Consider the following 25,711-nt stretch of genomic DNA (forward strand, 5'->3'; position numbering starts at 1 on the left):
TAGTAAATGCCCAAAAAATATTTGCTTGATCAATGAATGAATGAGAAGGCCCTGAATATTCCAGAATATCATTCTCCCTCACCTTGGCTGGCTAAACCAACTTCTTGAAATAGCTGAGAAAACGAGGATGGTTGCTTAATAATTATCAAAACTTTGAGGGAGTGTATGTAGAACAGATGTCCCTGCTTATGAGGAGAAAGCCTCCAGATATTACATTTTGCTATTTTGTTCATTTTAAACAGTGTCTCCTAGATGACTGGACAAGTAAGGGAACTTTGGTAGAAGAAATCAGTTGCAAAGGTACTTCTTTAGAAAATCTCATCATGGAGATCACAGCACCTGATTCTCAAGCCAAGACAGGTGAGTTGCAGGCTCTTGAAAATGTAGTAAATAAACATCATTCTTTCCTTTGGCCTTTGGTGATGACCCCTTATTTAATAAAAGTTGGAATCAAGGTTGGATATGAAAACAAAGGAGGTTCCATGAAGCAGTCTTCCCCCTCAACCTGATCTGTTTTCCCATTTGCTTTGTAACATTGTTCCATTTTGCAAAATCCCTTCCCATGATGGGAAAAAGTAAAGGGACTAGTTGGCCCACTTAGAACTGTCAGATGAACATAGAAGGATTGAAATAGGATTTTCCATCTTCAGGAATTTCTCTCTTTTAAATATGTGAATGGGACAGCTATGCATTAACTTTAAATTGGGGTCAAGGTATAAGCGCGATATCTTGAGAGAAGCTAAATATTTAGGAGTCAGTATTGGTACACCAGAGAATGGGACACTTCTTGGAAGTACATGCAAAGATAGTGCCCAAGTATATGAATAATCTCTGCCTACAAATTAAGTCTTTCAAATAAAATGCATTCTGAGCTCACAGTCACTTGCTGGTTGTTCACTGGAATCTCCTAGGTTTTGTCACGAGGCTGTGTTAATGCACTTCCATAGTCACTCAAATAGTAAGGACCAAGTTTACTTTCTTTTTCCCTCCTGAGAATGGCTACTTCTCTATTGTAGCCTAAAGTTGAAGGATGTCTTAGAACTACCTATAAGTGACAACATTTCAGGGAATTGGCGATTTTTATATTTTAACACTTAAACTTCTAAGTTCGGTGACTTATTAATATGTGACATCACCCAGCAAACTCTTTCTATAAAGGGCCAGAGAGTAAATATTTTAGGCTTGTGGGCCATATGGTCTCTGTCACACTAAATGTCACTGCTGTTGTAGCACAAAAGCAGTCATAAACAATATATAAATGAATGGGTATGGCTGTGTTCCAATAAAACTTCATATACAGAAACAGGCAGAGGGACAGATTTGGCTGGTGGACTAAAGTTTTCTGACTCCTGGACTAGATCAGTGGTTGTTCAAACTTTTTAAAGTACTAAAATCTTTTTTTTAAATAAGTCTCATATAGAACTCTACTATGTAAAACAAATAAAAATATTTTCTTGGCATAAATTTCCCCTATAAGTGAATTTATAGCATTTATCTATCATGAAATCTATCAATGAGAATATTGAGGTTATCCTAGTGAATATGAAAATTTGAAAAAAAGAATTTTTGAATGACAACTTCATTATTTGATTTATTTCTCAATTTTTTTTCTTGGTTGCATTGTATCCAGAAAATATGGTTTACACAGATAAATAGTAGCAATTGATGGGCAAATGTTTTTAAAAGTTCACCTTACAATATGAAGTGTTAAGAATTCTGTTGTTATACAATTCTACCCTGATGAGAGCCTGCTCTGAGTAGATGTACCTTAGCCATTTTTGTCATTTTATTTAATGTAATACACGTGTGCTATAGATGTTTTTCTTTTGTACATGAGTGGACATGTATAGGGTTGAGTATTATAAAGAGCTAGAGAAGAACTACAACTTTTCGCATCAGTGGCACTCAGAAAGAAGTTTAAATGTATGCATAGAGGTGCAGGAGCTACTTTATTCTCCCCCAAAAGCAGCATAAATTGGCTGTGTCTACTGGGTTAAGATGTGGTGTTCAACATAATAGAATGTGCAGGTCTTACTGCCATTTCTAAGTACTTAGAAATATATGCCGAATCTTAAAGTTAAACTAAACATTGACAGAGTCCCTAAAGCACCTCTGTAGGGTGCTTTGAAAAGCAGTTTGAAGATCACTAGCCTGAGTGCTCTTAAAGTTCTCTTCCATCTCTGAAAACCCGTGAGTGTTCTAGTTCCTTACGTTCGTGGAGCTCTTTTGGTTTCATAAAGTGCTTTCACATATAGTACTTCACTACCTCCCACTGGTACCCCATCAGAGCTGACAAGATGGGTGGTATTATCTTCATATACCAGAGATAATACTGAGGTCTGTCCATAGATTAAGGCCCATGTAATGAGTTAGTGACAGTCTTGGCTACGACTGTCTTCTCTGAATTACTAGTCAGGTTTCTTTTTAGCCATCACCACCCTGCAGTGGAATATGATCTTTCTGTTTGATCTGGTTTTTTAATTGAAAATACAATAATGTTAACATTTAAAAGTTTTACAATCACTGTTTTCTAATATAATCTCACACATGACTTTTTCCACAGTGAAATCAGTGCACATGAGTCTTATTCTGCTCTTCGAATGTAACATTATGTCGTAACTATTCTTCACATTTCTTTATAATCTTTATAATTACATGATCTGGTTTTTACTTCCTTGGGATACTCCTGAAACACAAGGAATCAGCTTGGGGAGAATAGAGGTGAAATTGTGGTAATTAGCAACAGAACCAAAGACCCTAAACAGAATTTATGAGAATGTTTATGAGCCAGATTTATTGGTGCTTAGAATTTCTGTTTTCTGATGGGGGAAGGGAGGCAGAAAGTCATGAAAAAAAACCAAACGGTAGGGAATCTTTTGAGACAATATAGGAAAGGCTCATTTAATGTCTTTACTAAAAGAATGCTGCTTTTTATGTACTTAATTGTACTTTTTATTTTTATTATGTTGAAGAACATTGATGTTAAAGTTGAACCTTTTTGGCTGTATTTTAAATCCTCATTCCAACTATGTCAAATACCAGTCTGAAGACTTTGTCATTCTACTAATACTTGTTTCACAAAATTAGCGCAGGGTCCACAGTATTCAGATTGGAGATTTAAGAAGGGAATTTGGATTTCCTCTAGAAGGGATTAGTAATCGTTACTGCTAGGGAGCTGAAACACCTCCAGTGACACTGTTGCCTGGCAGCTAAAATGATTTGTCTCTTTCCATGAGTATGTTGTCTTGTGCTGTGTTAACTTCCTGATACCCGGGCTTAAAGTGAGTGCCAAAGAATAAATTCGGTGCCTGTATGTATTCCTAACACGTTTGTCTTGCCCTGTTTGTCTCTCTGTCCTTCTGCTCAGGTTCCATACTGCCCTCTGTAGGAAGCTCTGTAGGCAGTGTAAACGGATACCACACCTGCAAAGGTGAGAATACCATTTCAACAGTGCCTCTTTGTTGGGTGTGTTAGGATAGTGTTCACGTTTGCATCTGTGTATGTTTCCGTATGTGTGCAAGGACTGCTGCCAGGATGGGTGTGAGGGTAAGAATCCGGGGAGAAGCACCTGTGATGCCTCTTTGTGGCTAGCTCGAGGCTAAACAGCTTGGCAGCCAGCAAAATAAAGGTACTAAGCAAATAAACTGGACCACTAGATAAGACCGATAAGGAAAGACCTGGAAGAAAACATGCAAATTTTTGAATTATAAAGAAGCTATACTAGAGGTGGTCTAATCTAGCATTCAGCCTCCCAGCTAGGTTTTCTGCTCTGTAGTTTAAAGAAGAGGAAGCAGAAGAATGCCCCAGATCCTCCCTCCCTTCACTTATGCTGCTCCCATGCTTACCTAGCATTTTATTTACACATCTGAGTATATAATGCCAAAATCAGAAAGCAGATTCATGAGAGCTCTTTTGCTTTTTGTATGTAAACAGGAACTTTTATGTGATATAGCAGGAAGATCATCTCTGGTTCCCTAGAAGGAGTGGGAGAGATACTTAATCCTGATGAATAATTTAGCGAGGAACCAGTGGGCATGCTTGAGAGCTATTCCTAGTCTGATTTCTGTTTCTATGATGCTAGATCTGACGGAGATCCAGTGTGACATGTCAGATGTAAACTTGAAATATGAGAAACTTGGGGGAGTGCTTCGGGAACGCCAGGAAAGCCTTCAGGCTGTCCTCAGCAGAATGCAGGAAGTTCAGAAGGAGGCAAGCTCAGTGCTGCAGTGGCTGGAATCAAAAGAGGAAGTCCTGAAAGGCATGGATGCCTCTTCATCTCCAACCAAGACAGAGACAGTGAGAGCCCAAGCTGAATCTAACAAGGTACTATGTTCACATTAGCTTCATCTCAAATACCAAGAGGAAGGGGCTGTTCTACCCTGCCTGAGCCCGGGGGCCTGAGAGCGAGACATGGCCAGCCACCCAGTTGTGATGAGCAGCATGTTTGACTTTCAAATGCTGAGTGTGCCTAAACTCTCCCAGAGAATTTTCTTCACTATGAAATTAGAAATTGTTACAAATTAGACTGAAAAACAAAACCAGATGTGTTTGCAGAAGGAGAATAGCCCTCCTCTGAAGCATCAGTTCATTGAGAATGGAATCTCATTTTCTGTGTGATGGCGCAAGCCAAACCATTCCATCAAAGCACCTTTCCAACTCTTAGCAGGATCTAAATAGCTGTGATTGCAGCTGCTTCTTAAGATTGACATGTAGAACTAGGGGAAATGTCAGAAGAAATAAGACCATGTAGAAAACCTGGTAAAAATTTTTTGCCGAAAATTTTAATATTCTGATTGAGCCCAGCATGTCATGTCCTACAGCTGAGTAAACATTGCGGTTACCGCCGTTGCTGTCGTCATGGTCAGTTCCTTACACTTTTAGCTTATAGGGATTAGTAATTTTCCTATTGGGTTGCTAATGTACATAAAAGAAATTCAAATCTTGCCATCTAGACTTTCCTTTTAAGTAAAAATTCAAGCAGAAAGGTTAAGTATTTTAAGATCATGAAACAAGTCACGAGAAGAATAAGTCGAGCCTATAATTGCAGCCTCGTCTTCCCATCGTTTCCTCCACACTCAGAGCCTTGTTTCCTGTCCACAAATCTCATGGCATGCATGATGTTCTTTCTCCTAGGCCTTCCTGGCTGAATTGGAACAGAATTCTCCAAAAGTCCAAAATGTAAAGGAAGCCCTGTCTGGATTACTGATAGCATATCCTAACTCCCAAGAAGCCGGAAACTGGAAGAAAATGCAAGAGGAGCTCAGTATGTTATCACGGGGGTGTTACAAAGTCACTAAAGTCTTTGTCTTCAAAGCAAATTCAGGCTTTCAGCACATCCAGTAAACAGGAGTTATTCTTTAGTTAATTATCATAAGCAGGCAAGAAAGGCAGGTAGGGTTAGATGATGAACCTGATGATGGAAAAAACTTAGAGATTCCCCTCAAAGTATCAGAAGTTTGGCTTTCCTGGGCAAGTCAGACTGACAGTCTACTGTGACAGAGAGAGCATTGATGATAAAAATGAAAAATGGGACATAATCTCAACATTCAATGAAGGAATTAGATCAATTACGTTGCACTCATAATATTGAACTCTAAATTACGTAGGTGATGTTTATTGGTATGAAAAAATTATTGATATGAAAGATGTTCATAATTAGTTTAAAAATAGGTTATAAGTAACATATATGTTGTATAAGATATTTTGCATGCGTTACGTATGTATGTACTTCTGTGCAATTTTATCCCATATGTAGTTTCATATAATCACCACCACAGTCAAGATACAAAACTGTTTGTTACTTTATTTAAAATTAAATGCAGGTTATTTTTAACTTAAAAAAAATTAAATAATGTCCCAGGGGTCATTTCCTATAGTATATTAGGAACATAATTTAGGGACCAGGCTAGTGGCTAATGAGGGTAAAAGAATACATTTTCTCATTTCCTCTCTACAGATTCCCGATGGGAAAGGGCCACCGAGGTGACAATGGCTCGGCAAAGGCAGCTGGAGGAATCTGCAAGTCATCTGGCCTGCTTCCAGGCTGCGGAATGCCAGCTCCGGCCCTGGCTGATGGAGAAGGAGCTGATGATGGGGGTGCTGGGGCCCCTGTCTATTGACCCCAACATGCTGAATGCACAAAAGCAGCAGGTCCAGGTGAGTACTACGGCCGAAAGCTTTCGAGCAAGCAGTCAGAGGCACACGAACCTGGGTTTGAGTGCTGCTCTCAACAGGTAGATTTACATGACCCTGGACAAGTCATTTAACTTCTCAGAGTCTCCATTTCCTCACTTTAAATGAGAGGCTTGTGAGGTCTTCATCATGGTGCCTGTCAGACAGCAAACATTCAGTAAGTGTATTATTAATATCGTTGACCAAGGCAATAAGATGAACAGGTGGGAGAATGGGAACTTCTGACTATATGGTAGAATCCTATTTTACTTTCAGTCCCCAGCGGTAGTGATCCATATTATTTCATGCAGTATCTTTTATCTGCTGGCTTTACTTAAAGATTTTCTGCTGATCAGACCTCAGTTCCTAACATCTGTGAAATTTAGGTTGGTCCGCTTATGTCATTTCCAGTGAAATCCTGCCTAGAACTTTTCCTTGTTCTATAGCCTTCCCTAAACTTGCTCTGTTTCTTCTCACCATCCACCAAGTCCCCTAAGAGTAACCTTTGAAAGAACCCTTTCTTTTAGCCCCTGCATCCAATTAATTATCAAGTCCTATTTAGTCTACTTATAAATATTTTTCTAATCCAGTAGTTTTCAAACGTTTTGATCTCAGAATCCTTTTACACTTAAAAATCATTGAGGATCCCAAAAAGCTTGTGTTTATCTACTGATATCTGTTAATATTAACTGTATTAAAACACTGAGGAATTTTTAATGTATTTATAAATTATTTTTTAAAATTATAATGATACAACCATAACACTAACATGAATAACATTTTTATGAAAAAGTAACATTTTCCAAAATGTAAAAAATTGAGTAAGAGTGGCATTATTTTATATCTTTGCTAAATCTCTTTAATGATGTCTGGCTTGGGAATTCCCTGGTAGTCCAGTGGTTAGGACTCCAGGCTGTCACTGCCAAGGACCTGGGTTCAATCCCTGGTAGGGGAACTAAAATCCCACAAACTGCAAGGTGTGGCCATAAATAATATAAATAAAACATTTTATTTATATATTTAAATAAAATGAAACAAAGTGAAAGCCGCAAGGCATGGCCTAAAATAAAATAAAGGGAAAAGGAAAAGGAAAAGTCTGGCTTAATAGTCTCACAGATTTTCATACCTGCTTCTGCATTCAATCTGTTGTGATACCAGATGTTGTGAGAGAACAAGAATTTTAAACAGCAAGTAATACCTTAGTATTATTATGAAAACAGTTTTTATCTTACTGACCTCATGCAAGGGCTTAGGGTCTCCCAGGGGCCACCAGACCATAATTTGAGAGCCACTGTTCTAAGCTGCTCTTCTCCTCCACTCTAAATGCTGGTGAGCTGGATCTCAGGCCTGTTCCATTGCAGCAGCCTGCTAAAAGCCTTCTTGGTCTAGTTTATCTTCCACACAATTGTCAAATTATCCCCGTAAATCATATATCTGAATGTATTAAAATGCTTCTGTGGTTCTTGGCAGCTTATTGAACAAAGTTCAAATACCTGTTGACTGTGGTGCATGAGGGTTTTCACAGTCTGGTCCCAGTTTGTCCTGCCAGCTCTTCCCCCACATACCCAGGCTTCTTTCCACACTGTATAATGGGTTCTTTCCTGAACACACTGCCCTCAGAGATCTCAGGATCTCTGTGCCTTTGCTAATCCCAGGCCCTCCCTCCTCTGAACCAGCCTTACTCTCTCTTCTCTTGGAGAACTCACATATTCTCTATTGTGTCTCCTGTGAAGCCTTTCCTGAGTTCCCTCTTCTGTTCTTGTCACCCCCTGAGGAATTAACCACCTTTACTTCTGGCTTTCACAATTCCATGTTCATGTCAGCATTTTGTCATTTTAACTTTTGTTACATTTTATTGTAGTTCATTTTTTACACATCTGTTAGTCCTTGAGGTCCTGTCATATTTATTTTTATAGAGTGTAAGTGCTGAGTACTTTCCGTAAGTTTTCTTATTTAATCCTAACAACAGCCAAGTAAGTACTTTACTATCCTCATTTTGCAGATAAGGAACCTGAGATTTGGAGAACTTTAAAAAATTTGCCTAAGTTTATACGGCTTAGTGAGTGATGGAGTCAGGATTTGAATCCAGGCATCTAACTCCAGAGCCTGTAATCTTAACTTGTTTGATGAATGAAGCAGTGGATAGAAAAGAATAAAAAAGAACGGTACTTGCTTTAAAGAAGCTTTTTATCTAATTGTGCTATAATATACAGATAATATGTGCTGTTGGAAATTTGAGAAAGGAACTCAGTCAAACAGGGCATTAAGAGTTGAAATGGCAAGCCCAGCCAGTAATATAGCTCACTTTGGGACCCAGAGTTCCAAACTCCCAGTTCAGAGGGCTGGGTTTTGCCTGGCAAAGCTGAGTGTCAATCCAGTAAACAAACTTTGGTTTCCCAACCAAGGCCGACCTTAGTAACTGATGTTGAAACAGTATAAGACAAATAAGGAAAAGAAATAAACTAGACACAATCAGTGATCCTTTCAAAACAAGTTTTTATTAAGCAATTGTTAAAAGTGATACTACATTTTCCTAGTAGCCTGGTTTTTGGAGTTTTCCAGTTTATTTTCAAAAGGAGTTGGCACTACTTGGCACAATCCAAAATCAGTTTTTGTTTTGACACTTTATTTAGATCTGTCTTTTCTTTCTAAACATCTTCGTGTCATTTTTGTTACAGTTTATGCTGAAGGAATTTGAAACACGCAGGCAACAGCACGAGCAGCTGAACGAGGCAGCTCAGGGCATCCTAGCAGGCCCTGGAGATGTCTCTCCTTCCGCCAGCCAAGTACAGAAGGAACTCCAGAGCATCCGTCAGAAGTGGATTGAGCTGACTGACAAACTGAATTCCCGTTCCAGCCAAATTGACCAAGCTATTGTCAAAAGCACCCAGTACCAGGAACTGCTCCAGGACTTGTCAGAGAAAGTGAAGGCAGTTGGACAGCGACTGAGTGGCCAGTCGGCCATCAGCACCCAACCTGAGGCTGTGAAGCAGCAGTTGGAGGAGACCAGTGAGATTCGATCTGACGTGGAGCAATTAGACCATGAGATTAAGGAGGCACAGACACTTTGTGATGAACTTTCAGTGCTCATTGGTGAGCAGTACCTCAAGGATGAGCTGAAGAAGCGTCTGGAGACTGTTGCTCTGCCTCTCCAAGGTTTAGAAGACCTTGCAGGTGAGTTGGGGCGAGGAACACCCTGCTGCCATTGTTAATGGCAGCCAAAAGAAGGAGTAAATTAGTGTTCCCAAGAATCTAGGGTGATCCTTAAGTAGCTTTTGGATTCAGAATAGTGTTACCCTATCTCTTCGTCCAGCTACAGTGAGGACTGCTGTGGTCATTACACACTCATTGGGCACAAGCAATATGTGAAGCTTACGCACCATAGTCCTAGGTATGAGAGGACTGATACAAGTCGAGCCAGCAGGTAGAGATTCATATTCACAGATGTGCTTATCGGTGGAGTTACACATGTGCTTTCACTGATACTCGCTTATTTTCCTTATGCTGTATGTGTAAACACACACATACCATATACACAAAATTAGAACATGTTCTAGACTTCTTATGATGGCCTTGTACAAGAAAAATTTTGTCATTAATTTGTTGCCTCCTTCCCTAGAAGCATTTATGGCTTTTTACCAGCTTAGAAGTTAAAAGTTTACTTCTGTTACTCAGATCACCTTACAAGGTTGATGTGAGGGTTAAATAGGATATAGTATATGAAAGAGCCTAGCTGTGTGCTTCTTTTATGGTAGACCCTCAATTAGGATTGGTTTCCTTTTCCGAAGATTAGACCATATACTCTCAGCAAACATTTTAAATGCCATGTTCAGACTTGATGATTTAAATTTGATTTTCTCATTCCAGCTGATCGCATGAACAGACTCCAGGCAGCTCTTGCCAGCACCCAGCAGTTCCAGCAAATGTTTGATGAGCTGAGAACCTGGTTGGATGACAAACAAAGCCAGCAAATGAAAAACCGCCCAATTTCTGCAAAATTGGAGCGACTACAGTCTCAGCTACAGGAGAATGAAGAGTTTCAGAAGAGCCTTAACCAGCACAGTGGTTCCTATGAGGTGATTGTGGCAGAAGGAGAATCTCTGCTTCTTTCTGTACCTCCTGGAGAAGAGAAGAAGACTTTACAAAACCAGCTGGTTGAGCTCAAGAGCCACTGGGAAGAGCTTAGTAAAAAAACTGCAGACAGACAGTCTAGGCTCAAGGACTGTCTGCAGAAAGCTCAGAAATACCAGTGGCACGTGGAAGATCTTGTGCCATGGATAGAAGATTGTAAGGCCAAGATGTCTGACTTGCGGGTCACTCTGGATCCAGTGCAGCTGGAGTCCAGTCTCCTGAGATCAAAGGCTATGCTGAGTGAGGTGGAAAAGCGCCGCTCCCTTTTAGAAATCCTGAACAGTGCTGCTGACATTCTGATCAACTCTTCAGAAACAGATGAGGATGATATCCGGGATGAGAAGGCTGGGATCAACCAGAACATGGATTCCATTACAGAAGAGCTGCAGGCCAAAACAGGGTCCCTTGAAGAAATGACTCAGAGGCTCAAGGAGTTCCAGGAAAGCTTTAAGAATATTGAAAAGAAAGTTGAAGGGGCCAAACACCAACTTGAGATCTTTGATGCTCTCGGCTCTCAAGCCTGCAGCAACAAGAACCTGGAGAAGCTAAGAGCCCAACAGGAAGTGCTGCAGACCCTGGAGCCTCAGGTGGACTATCTGAGGAACGTCACTCGGGGCCTGGTGGAGGACGCCCCGGACGGGTCTGATGCTTCCCAACTGCTGCATCAAGCTGAGGTCACCCAGCAGGAGTTCCTAGAAGTGAAGCAAAGAGTGAACAGTGGTTGCATGGCAATGGAAAACAAGCTGGAGGGGATCGGCCAGTTTCACTGCCGGGTCCGAGAAATGTTTTCTCAGCTGGCAGACCTGGATGACGAGCTCGATGGTATGGGTGCTATCGGCAGAGACGCTGATAGCCTCCAGTCCCAGATCGAGGATGTACGGCTGTTCCTTAACAGAGTCCAAGCCCTCAAGTCAGACATAGAGGCCTCTGAAGCAGAGTGCCGGCAAATGCTGGAGGAAGAGGGCACTCTGGACTTGTTAGGTCTCAAGAGGGAGCTAGAAGCCCTGAGCAAACAGTGTGGCAAACTGACAGAGAGGAGTAGAGCTCGGCAGGAGCAGCTGGAGCTGACCCTGGGCCGGGTCGAGGACTTCTACCGGAAGCTGAAAACACTCAATGACATGACCACAGCGGCAGCGGAGGGGGAGGCCCTCCAGTGGGTGGTGGGGACCGAGGTGGATGTCATCAACCAACAGTTAGCAGATTTTAAAGTAAGTCTTACCCTGGTTTTTTAATCTTTTTCTGTCTAACATGTGTATTTCTTTTCTTGTAACTTGGAGACAGAGTACACATCTTAACTTTTGTCCCCGGTTTCATTATTCTCATTTCCATCACCGCCATAGCACATAGTTTGGAGACTAAACAGGCTCTTGGACTTCTTGGGCAACTGGTTTGAACATTTTTCTATGGTAATTTATTTTAATGTTTGTAACCAATTAAGGCTATAGAGAGAAATGTCCAAACCTTACTTCTTACTCTAAGAATCTTATGATTTCTTGAGATTTCAAGTTAACTAATTTTGTAACAGCAGTGAATGTTTGTTGAGGGCCCTATTTTTCAAATTGAGGTATGAGACTCCATAGATAGACATGGGCTCATCTTGCTAAAGTGTGGGTTTTTTCCACAGATTTTGAGGTAAAATTATTGAGATATTATTAAATAAAATAAAAATTCTCATGAATTATTAGGATAAAACATGACATTTCAAAGAAATTTTCCACTTGTAGCAAGTAGTGTTTAAGACTACACCCTAGACTCCTCAAGAGCACAAGTTCTCTGCCCGTAGGAGAGTTTGACAAGCACTGCCTTAATTGCAAAAATATTTTGATTCTTTGCCTGAGTCAGAGTTTCCAGTCCTGAGATTTTGTGAGTCTGTATTAAAACAACAGGGGAAGATGAGAGGAGTTGACTCAAAAGTACAAATTTGGTCCAGGCTTGGAACTCAGGACTGTCTGCTGGGTATTGGCTCTCACGGTGTGAGCCTTTCACCCCAAGACTTAGCTAAAAGCACCTCACTCCCCTGCTGGAGGCTTGTTTGCTTACTCTTTCCTTCTTGGTGCCTGGAGGAGATTTGGAAAGGATGCTTCAGCAGTTTACTTCCATCACCAGTGGTGACACAGTAACGCTGTGCCGTCAGAGCGAATTTGTTCTCTCAGAGCCCCTGCCTGTCAGGATTCTTTCTATTAAGAACATTCATGAAAAGGTGGTGTTGACGCCAGGTCAGAGCCACGTGGTCCCAAAAAAGATCACAGATTTATAGACAAGATCCAGGTGCAGAAATGTGGCTGTTTCAGAAGGGCTCCTCCAGCTTGGGGGATGTTCAGCACTAAGGTGAGACATTGGCTGAAGACCCCCTTGCAGTGCAACCATGGAGCAGTACACGTCATGGTATCTGGGATTCTTGAGGCACTGGGTGATGAAAGGGTAGGTAGAGAAAGCGCAAACCCGCGAGCCCACGCATTATTCTCTGGGAAACACCGACACCTCATCCAGTGGCTGGGTGGCCTTTCCCGTTTCACCACGTGGGCTTCTCTTCCCTCTTCCGTCGTAAGCCCCTCGGAAGTAGAGGCTCTGCTACAGGCATGCTTCATTTATCCAGTTTACTTGGATCTGGGTTACTTAGCATCAACTGTCTAACCAGCTAAATAAATTATTTAGAAAACTGAAGCTTATGCCTTGAAGCACCAGAATAATTTTATTAAATTAGATTCTGGTTTACATAGGATTATTTTAACTTTTATTTGCCTGATTTCCTAAACATTATACTGTGTATACGTTTTCCTTTATGAGCGCAGGTTAACATTACTAAATGGGTTATACTGTTCTCCACTACGGTGATATCCTCAGGGACGTTAGACACGTTTGGGGCTGCTTTGTACTAAATGTTGTTAAGTTACCATGCAGTTTGAGTTCTGTATTGAAGTTGTTGTTTAGGGCCTCTAACTGGTTGAATTGGGTGTGTGTGTGTGTGTGTGTACATGGGGGGATGTAGTTTCTGTTTTTTTCCCCATTACCCTGATATCAGGCATTATTTCTTACCGCTATTACTTTTCACTGCTGTCACTGTCTGCCTTGAGCAGTCTGTCCTTTTCTTCTGATCTTCAGTGAGCTAGAAAAGAAAGTAAACAAGCCTGTTAAAAGTATATTAAATATGACCTAGGATATAAAAAAAGAATCCACAGGCAGGCATATATAGTGTTTGGATTTGAGGACAAGTGATTGTTTCCCTTTCATTTAATCCTTGGTTTCTAGAGACATTCTGAATTTTGATGCTGCTGAAAGCTTTTAAGAAATGACTGGACATTCCCATATTTTATTTGCATCCTAGTATGTAGCCCAGCAGCACTCAGGGTTCAGTAGCTGCTTCGTTGCCTCGTATAGCCGACTTGTTTCACTGATTTCTAAGAAGCAGCCTCCCACCACCAATACTGTGGCTATGAGGGCTGGGGCCAGTGTGTTTATCTGCAGGGAGCTGGTGCTGACAAGGCAAGATGGAAGGATGAGTGCGAGGAGGAGGGTGGTGAAGTTGGGTGCCCTGAGTGTACCCTCCTCAAGTTGGGAGTGCACATCAGAAGCCTGGTTCCACAGGCCCACCTTATAAAGTCGAGGGCTTTGGGAAGAGCTTTTGCCTCCTCCCAGCAAAAGTTTTGAGGCAGGAGGGGAGGAACACAGTCCTGGCTTATTAGCTCATGCTGAGCTCATGGGAAGTGAAAACAATGAGAAAGGGGAAAGCTCTGTGTGTCCCTTCTCAGTCCCGAGAGGCTGAGCCAAGGGAAGGTCTTTTTGGACCCATTCTGAGGACTGAGTCATTTTCGTGATCTGAGCGCTGAGTTCCTGGGTTAATGTGCTCTGTAGTCCAGTGATAGATCAATCTTCCCTCACACCAGGAGCAGACCAGACGCATACAGTGCGACTCTGCTTTCAGATTCAAAGTGTTTTTAATAAGCAAAAACAAAAGATGAAGATAAATATTAAACATCAGCATTCGCTTTAAGATTTCAACTCTTTTTTTACAATAAGATCATGCTCTCAGCGCAGAATCTGCTGAAAAGAAGGGGGTATGAATCTGTGAGACAGAAGCGTGGGCTGTGCTTTGACCTAGCTGACTCCACTGGGGATGGTCAGAACTGACAAATGAGTCAGGTCTGTGGAGAACCCCAGGCTTACCTGGGACTATGCAACAGTGCTGATAAATGCTCGGAAAGGCAGTTAGCCTCTGGGAAAAAATATTTCCGTCTTAAATGAATGTAAAAAACTGAAAGTCATTATTTCTAGGAAAGACTTTTCCCTCAATTGCTTCTGAATAATTGATAGAATCTGGTCAGCCAGCGAGGACTTATCAGATGGGAATGGAAGAAAGTCCTTTCCCACTAAACAGGCAAAGACCTCAAACCTCTGTGTTGGATGCTTTACTGGGTTCTGCTCTCTGTTGGAAGTAGAAAGGAGGAAGCCATTCCAGAAATCACAAAGGAGAATATTGAGCATGTTTGCAGAAAACGGGAAGGAAAAGACTTTGGCTAATCTCTTTAGGAAATTCTATTTTCCTGAACAAGAGAGTCTCTGATTTTTGAGGAAAAGGAATTGTATATACATAACTGGAGTCTAACAACAAGGGAGGGACTTTCACTACACTGAAACTTAAGCCAAAGAATTCTCCCAGAGTGACCTTCCTAGGAAGGGAGGAAAAAGGCTCAAGATTTGGAGAAGAAATCTATGAAGTCTGATGATAACGAGAAGCTTTCCTCATTGTGAAATTCCCCATGTAGGTTTTGTAACCAAGAATTGAGATCGTCCTGAGTCTTAAACCAGCCCCTCCCTCGCATCCCCCTCAGCATCCACGTGGGCCTCTCGGTCAGGACATGTGGAGGTTCGGGGTTTGCTGGGCTGTAGTGAGGCAGCAGGTCTCCTTAGGGCTGTTCTCAGTCCTGATTCAGGCTGAGCAGAGCCCAGGGTCAGGGACTGCATACACTTGCAGCCTCTGTCAGGAGCCTTCTATCCTACTATGAAGCCAGAACAAAAAAGCCCCATAAACCTGTTCACTTGATTTTCTGCCTCATGGAAAGCAAGCTTAAGCTCCCCTGTGAGCCACATGTGAAAATTCTTGGAGGACAGGGCCTGCCATGAAGCTGAGAGACTGCCAGTTTGCACCATGATAGATATTCAGTCCTGCCTTTCAGATAATTACAAAGACAGTTATCAGTTCATCTGCATCTTTGCCAGTTAGATTTACCAGAGAAGAAAGCAAGTGAGGTTAGCATTATTTACCTGCCCTTGGAGAGAAAGGAAATCACATTTGGTGTGACCTGTCTGTCACCGGAGGTGTAGGTCTCTCCAGCTTTACAGCAGCCAAGATAAGAGGAGCAGATGCCCCCCCCCCCCCCCGTCTTGGGTTTTTTTCTTTCTTCCTTAAACAAGGCTACTCCAGTAGGAATTACTGGGGTCCAGGAAAGTAAACAGAATGTCCTAGATCAGGGTTTCTCAACGTGAGCACTCTTGCTGTTTTGGGCTGGGTAACTCTTCGTTGTGGGGCCATCCTGTGCATTGCAGGGTGTTTAGCAGCATCCCTGATCTCTACCCACTAGATGCCAGTAGCAACCTTTCCCCAGTGTCACAGTCAGAAATGCCTTTAGACATTGCCAGATGTCCCCTGGAAAGGAAAATTCTCCCTCAGTTGAGAACCACTGCCCTAGGTAGGAGAAAATTGCCACCTATACGTGGGAAATTTAGGGCTCAGTTGGAAAAGGTGCTCATTAAGGTAAATATTGATGTGGCAGGCCGCCTTCTGGTAATCTGATTATGGCTGTCTAGTAGCAGTACCCTTAGGCCATGCCCTGGATTCTTTTTTTTTTGCTGGTGCTAGTCTGTGTTTGGTTTAAAAATCTCCTCGTCACTTTTCCTGGCATCCACAGTTTCTTTTGCGTAAAGTTGTTGATGCAGGTGTTTAGTTGATGGAGCATTTCTGTGGAGAAGAGGAACTTCCTTTGCGGAAATACTTCAGGGAGCTTCCTTGCTCTGTGCCTTTAAGGGGAGACTGCAGTCTGTCAGTTGTTCTCAGCCCAGGAGCTCACAGTTTGGCGGCTGATATTTATAACCCTTATGTGACCATCCCCCTCTGCACCTCCCCCCCCCACCCCAGAATTCCAGTGCTCTGTAATAATCCTCTCCACCCCCACCATAGCAGCTGGGTGGGGAGAAGGTGAAGGAGCCTTTAAGACCCTTAAGTTTGCTTCATGCTGAACTTTTTCCAGCCCCATTTTAAAGTATTGCCATTAGTATTTTAAATATCAGCACCATAAGCAAAATCCCAGGATTGTAGCCATTACATCATCCTGAAGGAGCCTCACGCCTCAGTGAAGGTAGTAAAATCAAATGGAAGGGCGTCAAGAAAGTGTTGATGGATTTCACAAAAATCTGTCTGGAAATTTTGATAGCAAGGGGAGATTTTAAAGCAAAAACGAATATATCCTCAACCAGGAGGAAAGACTGAGCAGTTTTATTTGAGTTTACTGAAATTCTTCACATGTAGCATGCAGCATTTGCAACCAAGAGTGATCATGTGAAACGTGTATCCAGAAAAACTAGAATTTACCCTGTGCAGAACTTGTGTTTATTGTTGAATTTTGATTAGTAGACATGGTTGAGATAAGCACAGACTTGCAGAATGGGGCTGTTTCTCGCTGTCTAGAAATGCATGGTAAGTGGTCTCAGCCTTAGCCTAGTCCTAGGCACTTTCCAGCTAGCTGGCTGGCCATAAGCAGTGAGCCTCTAGGAAGTGCGATGAGTTGCTTTGAAGGGCACTTCGTTAGAGATGGCTGGTTTACCAGGAATAAAATCAGTCCCACAGGGAGTCAAGTCAGGTCACTGCACCAAAGCATCAGTGCACCAAAAGGCTGTCTCCTGCCAGACAGACTCTTCCCAAGTCTCAGCTGTCCCGGTTGGAAAAACCTAGCTATGGGGAGAATGTGCTCCCTCCCCACCTTCCTTAATACTTTACCACTGCCACTACCGAGTGCTTTTCAAATACCAGTCTCTGGTATTGGCTGTGGATGATTAATGGAATATACCTATCCCCTGGGCCTTCACAAGCTCTTTTCCTACCACCAGTACTATGATTTGAAATGTGGACCTTTCAGAATTTTGGCGACCCAGGGATGAGAATAAGTGCTGCAGGGTGATGGTCCATGGGTCACTTTGTGGGGATTAGGAGGAAGGGGCTCTGTATTCCTTTCAGTCCATCCTTACTGAGCACTTGCTCTGGGCCAGTCCTTGTAGTGAGAGCTGGGGTCTCAGATAGTCTCTAGTTAACAGTGCAGTATGAGAAACAGGCACAGAGAATTGCAGTGGTAGTGATATAGTGGCAAGAACAGTAAGAGAGACCTAAGTCTAAATTATCTTCAATCCTAGCCTCCCCCTCCATAAATCAGACATTTAAAATTCCAGTTGCAGGTAAGAAAACTGAGATTTGCAGATGTTGAAGTAACTCGTTCAAGCCACATAGCAAATAAATGTTAAAGCTGGGATTGGAAAGATCTGTTTGGCACCAAAGCTCCTGTTAGACCAGTGGTCCTTGATGGAGGTAGGGGGAGCACTTTTGGCCTTGGAGGACATTTGACAATGTCTAGAGACATTTTTTACTGTCATGACTGGGGAAGCTGCTACTGGCATCTAGTGGGTGCTGCTAAATCTCCTATAATACACAGGATAGCCCCTTACAACAAATGATTATTTAGCCCACATAGGGGATTTTGATATTTTGCCCTTTTCAGGCTCCATAACAAGAGTTAACTGATGAAATAGTTCCATTGCATGGGAAAGCTTCGTGGTTTTCCTCCCATTATTCAAAACTTAGCTAAGAAACAGTGTTGATTCTGAGAGTGACTTATATAGATCTGTTGGATCAAGTCAGGATCATGGTGAACTAATTTGAGTCAGTGGCTAAAGAATTCTCTCCATGCTTGACCAGTCCCCACCCCACCCTGCCTGCCACAAGGCTCCTGCTGTGGAAATCAATCAGCTGTGTATCTCAAGCTGCTTCCTGTAGGGTGTGTTATGGAATGGCATCAGCCCTGCACCAGCTGGGAGTACTGACCTCAGTGTGATTTTATCAGACTGTCTCTTTTTGAGCTTTGCTATTTGAAACAAAAGATTCTCTGTTAGGAATGCAGAGAGCTGGTGTGATTGGACAGCCAGCGTGTACGCACATGGTTCCCACGGAAAAAACAGACATAAATTATGCTGTAGCCTTCTAAAGCTTGGGCCTCCAAGGTGGTTTTCCCTTTGCTCCTGTCTGTATTCACTCTTCTTTCTGTGCGTGCTTATCCTTCCCCCAGATCAATGCAGGAGCCAACTGATCTGATGGATTAAACGGTGGCCTCCCTCGGAACTGGTCTGTATCTGTGCCTCCACTCTTTTCCTTCTTCAGTCTTAGAAACTGCATTTTTGATCCCCACGATCTATCCAGTCATGTTTCCTATATAGACCATCTACTCCATCCACTTATTCCAAACACTCCTTATTCATTTTACCTGCTTGATTTCTACTCATACCTGAAGGTTTAGCTGAAGTCCCATATCTCCTCAAACCCTTCTGAATCCCCGCTCCCCCCAGACCAGCTTACTACTTCTCTTGTTCTCTTAAATCACTTAATATGTGTAACTCATTTGGCCTTCATCATATGCCGCCTAATTTTGGCGTTTAATGATTATACGCAGTGTCCTATCCCTCATCTTAATATACCCATTTTTATGTCCCTCCAAGTACTTAGGATATGGGTATATGCATAGTTGGAGATTAGTGAATATTTGACTGATTGAGACCTCTTTATTTCTCATACGCCGTGTGAGCTGTAGGATTCAAAATGCTGTCTACTCTGCAGCACTAGAGGTAAATCCTTGTGTGTCCTGAGCAATTCTAATCCTGGACTGGATTCCTCACCTCTCCATCTTGCCTCTGGGCTCCCTTCCTTTTCTGCTAGTTAGCATATGTTAAAGGAACACAATTTCATTTCAGTATTAGCTTGAACAAAGCAAAACTAAGAAATTTGCTACTTCAAATGCACGTGAAGAAAGCCAGGTTCTGAAATAGTGTTTTGTAGTCACCCATCACTGTGTTGAGTCATTGTTATTTACTCAACTAGTTGACAGCAAGAAGAATCTTCACACTTCATTCAGCTTAGTGTAGTAAGAAAAATTGAATACGAGTTTGAGTCAGAAATATTCAGCTTTGAATTCTGGCTCTATCATTTACTAGCTGAGTGACCTTGGGGGAAATTACTGAACCTCTCTGTATAGTTATTTCAACTATAAAATGTGAACAGTGGTAAATCCTACCTTTAGGGTTTTTATGAGAATTACATGAAGTGATGTAAATGAAAACACCAGGCAGATATTAAGTGATCATAAGTGATAATTCTTGTATTTTAAGAAGTTTATCCAGACACACAAATTATAATATTATTAAATCTTTTTAATAAGAAAAGTGATTCCCTTTGTGCCTACAGATGATCATTCTCCAGGAGATTTGATCTAAGACCCAGCACCAGATTAGATTAGCTCTTTTTCTTCTTGAAAAACTGGAAATGATGAAGATAAAGTAAATTAGCTTGATGACAGCAGTGAAACAGGTGGATGGACAAAGAGCCTTCCTGACCAGTTTTTCTGGGGAACGAATGTAGAGTTCGTTCCCAACCCTAGACCAGCAATACATAGGCGGGTTTAGGTCATGACTCCTTAACACAGTTTTAAATATACTGTATGTACACATACATACATGTACATGGTTATTAATTAATTTATTCCTTCATTCATAGCAGAATCCCACAGCCATCAAGTTTTTCTGAGACCATTTTCACCTTGGCTTATGTGCTCTACAAATCAGTATTATTTTCAAATCATTAACCAGAATTAACCAGAAGCCATTACCAGCTCAGTGACTTCCCAGTCACTCAGAGTTACCCAGCAGACCAGCTTTAATGATCTGAGGGTCCTTGGCCTAATTAGCTTTTAGCATAGACCATGTGATCTTCCTCTGTTGCCATACAATGGCAACAACCAAGTCAGCATCTTTGAGAGAGACACCTCTTAGTATTAATCAATCTTTAATTAAAACATTAAGATGTGAGGGGAAAAAATATCAGCTTAATTTCAGAGGAAGTAGCTTAAAAACACAGATATAATTAATCTCTCTGCTAAGCGTATATATCAAATCAAGATGTTTTACAGAAAAGCTTTCAGCGCATTCATGTTTGTAATATTTGGTTACGTGTATATATGAGTCAAGGGAAGAAGATAAGAATTCAAAGAAATTGAACCTATCTTAGGCCTTTTCCAGCTTGAATTCATGTATCCATTCAAGTGAATCACTTAATCTCTCTCTCATCTTGCAGTTCACTCTCAGAGGAAGAGCTCTGATTTGAGTCTAATTCTTTAAATTCAAACCTAAGTTGTTTGTGATCAATGATAAGAATTGCCTGAGTAACAAAATGAGAGTTTTCAAAGATCTCTTGACTCTGTATTACTTACTTAATTTCCTTTTCTAATATTGGATAGAGGACCCCTTCAGCAAGATTCCTTAGAGATTCAGCCCAGGGACCTGTTTCATAAAAATAGCTAAGCACCTTTGTGAAGTTGTTACTTTGTGAGTTGTGAACTCATACCATCCTGGAATTGGAAAGGCTACTCTTGGTGTCATGTGAAAGCCCACATGGTCACTTTCTCAGGGAAGCCTCCCCTGAACCTCCAGGCCACACTGGGCCCCTTGACAGATGCTCTCATAGCACTGTTTGCTTTTCCTTCAGAGTACTTACTGCAATTGAATTAAAATGAATGTCTGTCTCCTCTACTAGAGTGTAGGCTCCTGATCACGTCTTGCTCATCATGCTCTCCCTTAGTGTCTGGCATAGTTTAGGACACGTAGTAGATTCCAATAAATATTTGTTGAACAAATGAAAAGAATCAAGGCTACAACTTGTGGAATTTCTTGCCTTAGGACAGGAAGAGGAGCCCACAGATACCAAGACGGACTGGCTGGAAAGATAGCATCATAATAGTACAGTGTCATGGAAGCCAAAAGAAGAGTTGCAATAAGGGAGGAGCAGTATTTACTTTCTCACCACTGCTTATCCTTAATTCCCTACATTCTGACCCAGCCCCCATCACTGTGCTGAAACTGTTCTCTCGGAAGTACTTACTGACGTCCTAGTTGCCAAGGCTAGTGGCCTTGTCTAACTCATTGTCTTCCTCATTCCTTGTGTACCATTTGACATCATATCTTCTTTCTTAAAACCTTGCTGTCCACTTACTTTCCTGACATTGTGCTCTCTCCATTTTCTTCTCTGGCTGCTCTTCTGCTTTCTGATTTTGGTTTGTCTTTCTACCTCCCCAATATGTGGTTCCTGAAATCCTGCCCTCTTCTCCCCTCTCTCCACACCCAGTCCCCAGATGTCCAACCCCTCACTGTTCTACAAGAGAAGATTTCCACATCTGTATCTCTACCTTGAACTTCAGTCTTTCTGGACACCTCCACATGGGTAGCCTTTGAGTACCTCACACTCAGTATGCTCTACGTTGAATGTGTTCTCTCCTTCAGTATTTTCTTCCTCCCTGCTGCTGTTTTATAGACTACTGTGCCCTCAGTCATCCAAGAGTAATTCGACAGCATTATTTTAAATTTATTTTCCCCCCGTAACTTCTACCTTCTGTGCGGTCAGTTGTAAAGTCCAAATAATCTGCCTCTGCAGTTTCTTTACTGGCCCCTTCCTCATTTCCACAAGTCCAGGCTTTAGTTATCTGCTGCCTAAACTGTGTAACCCTCCTAGCTGATTGTTCCACCTTCAGTCTTCCCCCAACTACACTGTTCTATACATATCGATACCAGTGCAATATCAGCAGACCTGGGCTCAAATCTTAAGAGCTTAGGTGTTTAATTAGCTGGGTTCCTTTGGAAAAGTAAGTTTACCACCCCAAGTGTCATTTGTAAATTACGGATTTGGATTTTTTTAAATGTAATAATATATATTAAATGGCAGTTGAATGAGCAGCCAGGTTTAAATTCTTAGGAAACTTTCCACACACCACTCAATAACTCTCATGACCCCCTGGTAAGTTAAATCAGTTAGTCTTGGTGTAGTAATGGTGTTCTGAATAAAGCAGAAATAGGGCCTTGGTGAACTGGCCTTGAGCTACTTACCATTCTGACCTTTCATTTTTCCCTTGCATATATCCTGTGATTTAAACCATGGTAACCCTGGATTAGCTTTTTTAGGGCCTTGCCTCTTCAGGTTTCCTGCCTTTAGTCCTTCACTTAGAAATCCTTGTCTTTACTGTCTCTGTATGTCCAGATCCTAACGAGTAAATGTGATTCCCTCTATAAAGCCTTCCTGGAATCCCCTGCTTTCCTTCCTCCCACTCTTCTGTTAGGTCTTTTCTCACTTACAAAGCCCTATGCTTTTGTCATCACCACTGTCTTGGGGAGTGGCTAAAGAGGGATTAATACACCGTCTTTGGAAAGTCTACAAGCAGGAAAAGGTTTACAGGGGTCATGAGAGTTCCTGAAGAGTGTGTGAAAAGTTTTCTCTAGGTTCAGAGCTCAAATAGCATCAAAATCCTTAGTATCCCATTTAAAGCAAGCCTCCCATTGTGCTGCATTGCTTAATGAGCCACTCTGTAGCCATCTTTATGTAATAAAAGGATGGTAGTGACTGCTACCCAACAGGTTCAGACTAATACTGTGGAGTTTCCACTTGCCACTAAATAAATACTTGTAAAGTCCAGAGATCCTAAGATGAAAGGCATTTTGTAGATTTTAAATGTGCAAGATCCAACCAGCCTTCTGTCTCCTCCTCTAGTCAGCACTAATCCTCCGAGAGGGAGGTAGATGAAAAGGCATTATAGAATCTAAGGAAGTGTGGATCTAGGGTTTCCAGATTTTCCTAGGAGGCTGGTGGTTTAAGTCTGGAGCAGACAAAGGCAAAGTGCCAAGTCTAAAATTTGGAAAGCTAGCTGTGTTGGGGTGTGAGGAGACTCCACCTTGCTGTTTTAATTAGGAGACAGCAGGAAGGGCCAGGATTGTTCTTTCTTCCAAGTTCACCAAAGGAAAATCTGACACCAATTCTGTTCTTAGGAAATTTGAAATGAATAGAGAATTGTTTGACCTCTGTAATCAGCTAGAAACTAATTTGAAATTTGGCATCAGCACATATATTTGTTTTATAGGAATGGGGGAAGCATCCAAAGAGGTTGCCCCCTATACTTCTCTTTTTAAAAGTTTACACACAGCATGTGAAATGAACAGATGCTTTTTTTGTTGTTGGAGCTATCAGGGTAACAAGAGGTTGAAAGCTATATCAGGTATTTATTTCAGTCACTGAGATGGCTATTGGCAGAGTTCCACATACCAAAACTAAGGAGAAACTCATGAACAAATAAAAAAATAAGACATGGAGGAAAGAGACTTTATGCCTCCTTTCTTTCTAAACACAAACTGATGATTTTTAAAAAGGATCAAAGCACTTTTTGCAAGGGAGGGGGATAGTTGGGTCCAGTTTATGTAATTCTTTCTATAAGGCTGTGTTTGAATTTGGGGGAATTTCTCTCTGTAATAGTTTCCTAATATGCTAGTCAGAGGGACTAGTGACTTAACTAAGTAACTTGAATCTGAACTTCATAGTTGCTAAAAATGCTCCACTTATTTATTTGTATTATAATATGGAACATTGGTGAGAATAAGGTAAATAGGTGTGGGGATGGATTAAGAAAAGACTGAGTTGATTGGCACCTGACTTGGTGAGGAAATAGGAAAGGAATTTCTGGCCATGAAGTTTGTGATTCCACATCAAGATCATTCTTTATAATAGGATAACCACCCACCCTAGTCCAGAGCCAGAATTCCTCAGATTCTTCCAACCAGAGGGCCCCTGGCACACTAAACAGTCTGTTATGATATCTGAACACATAAGTGAGTGTATTTGGCCAGGGAGATTTGCTAGTGAAATTGATCTTGCCTGCCCTAGGTTTTTCCAGTTGTATTTAATAATTAAAGGAAAATTAAAACCCAGATTCCTTCAAACATAAAGTATCAGATCTGTGAGCTAATCAAGCCTTCCAATCACGTGTTAGTTAGAAGGGACCTTAAAATTCATCTTGAACAAACTGATAGAGGAATTGTAAATCTCTTTTCCCAAATCTCTGCCAAGTGATTGCTTGAATTTCTGCTTAGACACCTCCAGGATCAGGAAAGTCATCCCTTTAGGGGACACCCTATTATTTGAATAGCTGTGAGAAAGCTCTTTGTTGGTTTGAAATCTGCCCTTGGATCTTAGTGTGCCAGCTTAAGTAGACATCCAGAACAAGCTTCCTTCCTCCTACTTCCCAGTCCTTTAGATATTTCATGTTCATCATATTGTTTGGAACCTTCTGTAAGTCATGCATTCTTAATTCTTTCTGCTGTTTGCTTCTCAGAGGACAGTGTTTCTAGTGTCTTGCAGTATAGGACCAGGAGGACTCAGGATCCTGGGGCAGCTCTTTTAACAGTTTTAGAACTAAAGAATATTCAAGTTAGAAAGGCTGTCAAGACACAATCTAGTCTGCACATCCTCCCTTTCAGTTTACAGATGGATAGAGTCTTTTGGATTTGAGTGGGCAGAAATTGATCAGCAGCCTCTTTCAAAGTGAGAAATGAAGTGTAAGACATTTTGCCAGTGAAAGGTCTTTTGGTTGCTTAATTCTGATCACAGGCTTCAGCTGACACCTCATTTTTGCCAAGGACCTCTCTGGCTCAAGTAAGCCTAAGGCTTAGCTCAGGGTTTCATTGCCAGATCCCCATACAGCAACTATTGGCATCACTTACTGTTTGTGTAAAGGATAGAAATAGCTTTTCCATAAGTTTTACCATCTATATTGACCACATGGTCAATTCAGAAATTTTAATAGACTTTTTTTTCCTTCATAAAATCAGAAAATGACCATCACAAAGGGAGCAGCATATTACACCCCTTCTGATATGCAGCTGCCCCTGGTGGACAGTTTCCTGGGTTGCCCTTTGTACTTTCTTTGTTTAACAGTCAGCAGGTGAGTAGATGGCTTCTCTAAAAGCCAAAAAGCTATGGACGGGATTGTGGGCCACTTTTCTCTAGTATTTTCCATCTTGAGACTTGAAATACAGACTCATGCTTTTCAGCTGGCCCCAAGGAGCTCAGGTTTCCTTGGATGTGCCCAGCAATAAAGGAGCCCAGGTGTTCGGGCGTGGGGCACTGCGGCCAGCATCTCCACCGTCGCAACCCCCCCTCCGCAGTCCCCAATTCCCTATTCCCCAGTCATCAACACCATCCAGATCTGTGGGCAAAGAAATCCTGGTGGGGGAATAGAATAAGACCTGACATACGTGAGGAGCGGGAGAGAGGGAGGTGCTGGAGCTT

General features: G+C 41.7%; 1 protein-coding gene across 2 annotated transcripts in view; it reads left to right on the top strand.

The window, feature by feature from the left end:
- Positions 1-25,711, top strand: part of MACF1 (microtubule actin crosslinking factor 1) — a 304,215-nt gene that overhangs the window by 211,129 nt on the left and 67,375 nt on the right. For both annotated transcript variants that reach the window (XM_057706161.1, XM_057706146.1), the window contains 7 exons: positions 243-360; positions 3,368-3,430; positions 4,082-4,323; positions 5,134-5,263; positions 5,957-6,156; positions 8,850-9,345; positions 10,039-11,510. In XM_057706161.1, coding sequence (XP_057562144.1) covers positions 243-360; positions 3,368-3,430; positions 4,082-4,323; positions 5,134-5,263; positions 5,957-6,156; positions 8,850-9,345; positions 10,039-11,510 — 2,721 coding nt within the window. The remainder of the gene's footprint in view (positions 1-242; positions 361-3,367; positions 3,431-4,081; positions 4,324-5,133; positions 5,264-5,956; positions 6,157-8,849; positions 9,346-10,038; positions 11,511-25,711) is intronic.

The sequence above is a fragment of the Hippopotamus amphibius genome, chromosome 1 (assembly GCF_030028045.1).
Source record: "Hippopotamus amphibius kiboko isolate mHipAmp2 chromosome 1, mHipAmp2.hap2, whole genome shotgun sequence".
Classification (NCBI taxonomy): Eukaryota; Metazoa; Chordata; class Mammalia; order Artiodactyla; family Hippopotamidae; genus Hippopotamus; species Hippopotamus amphibius.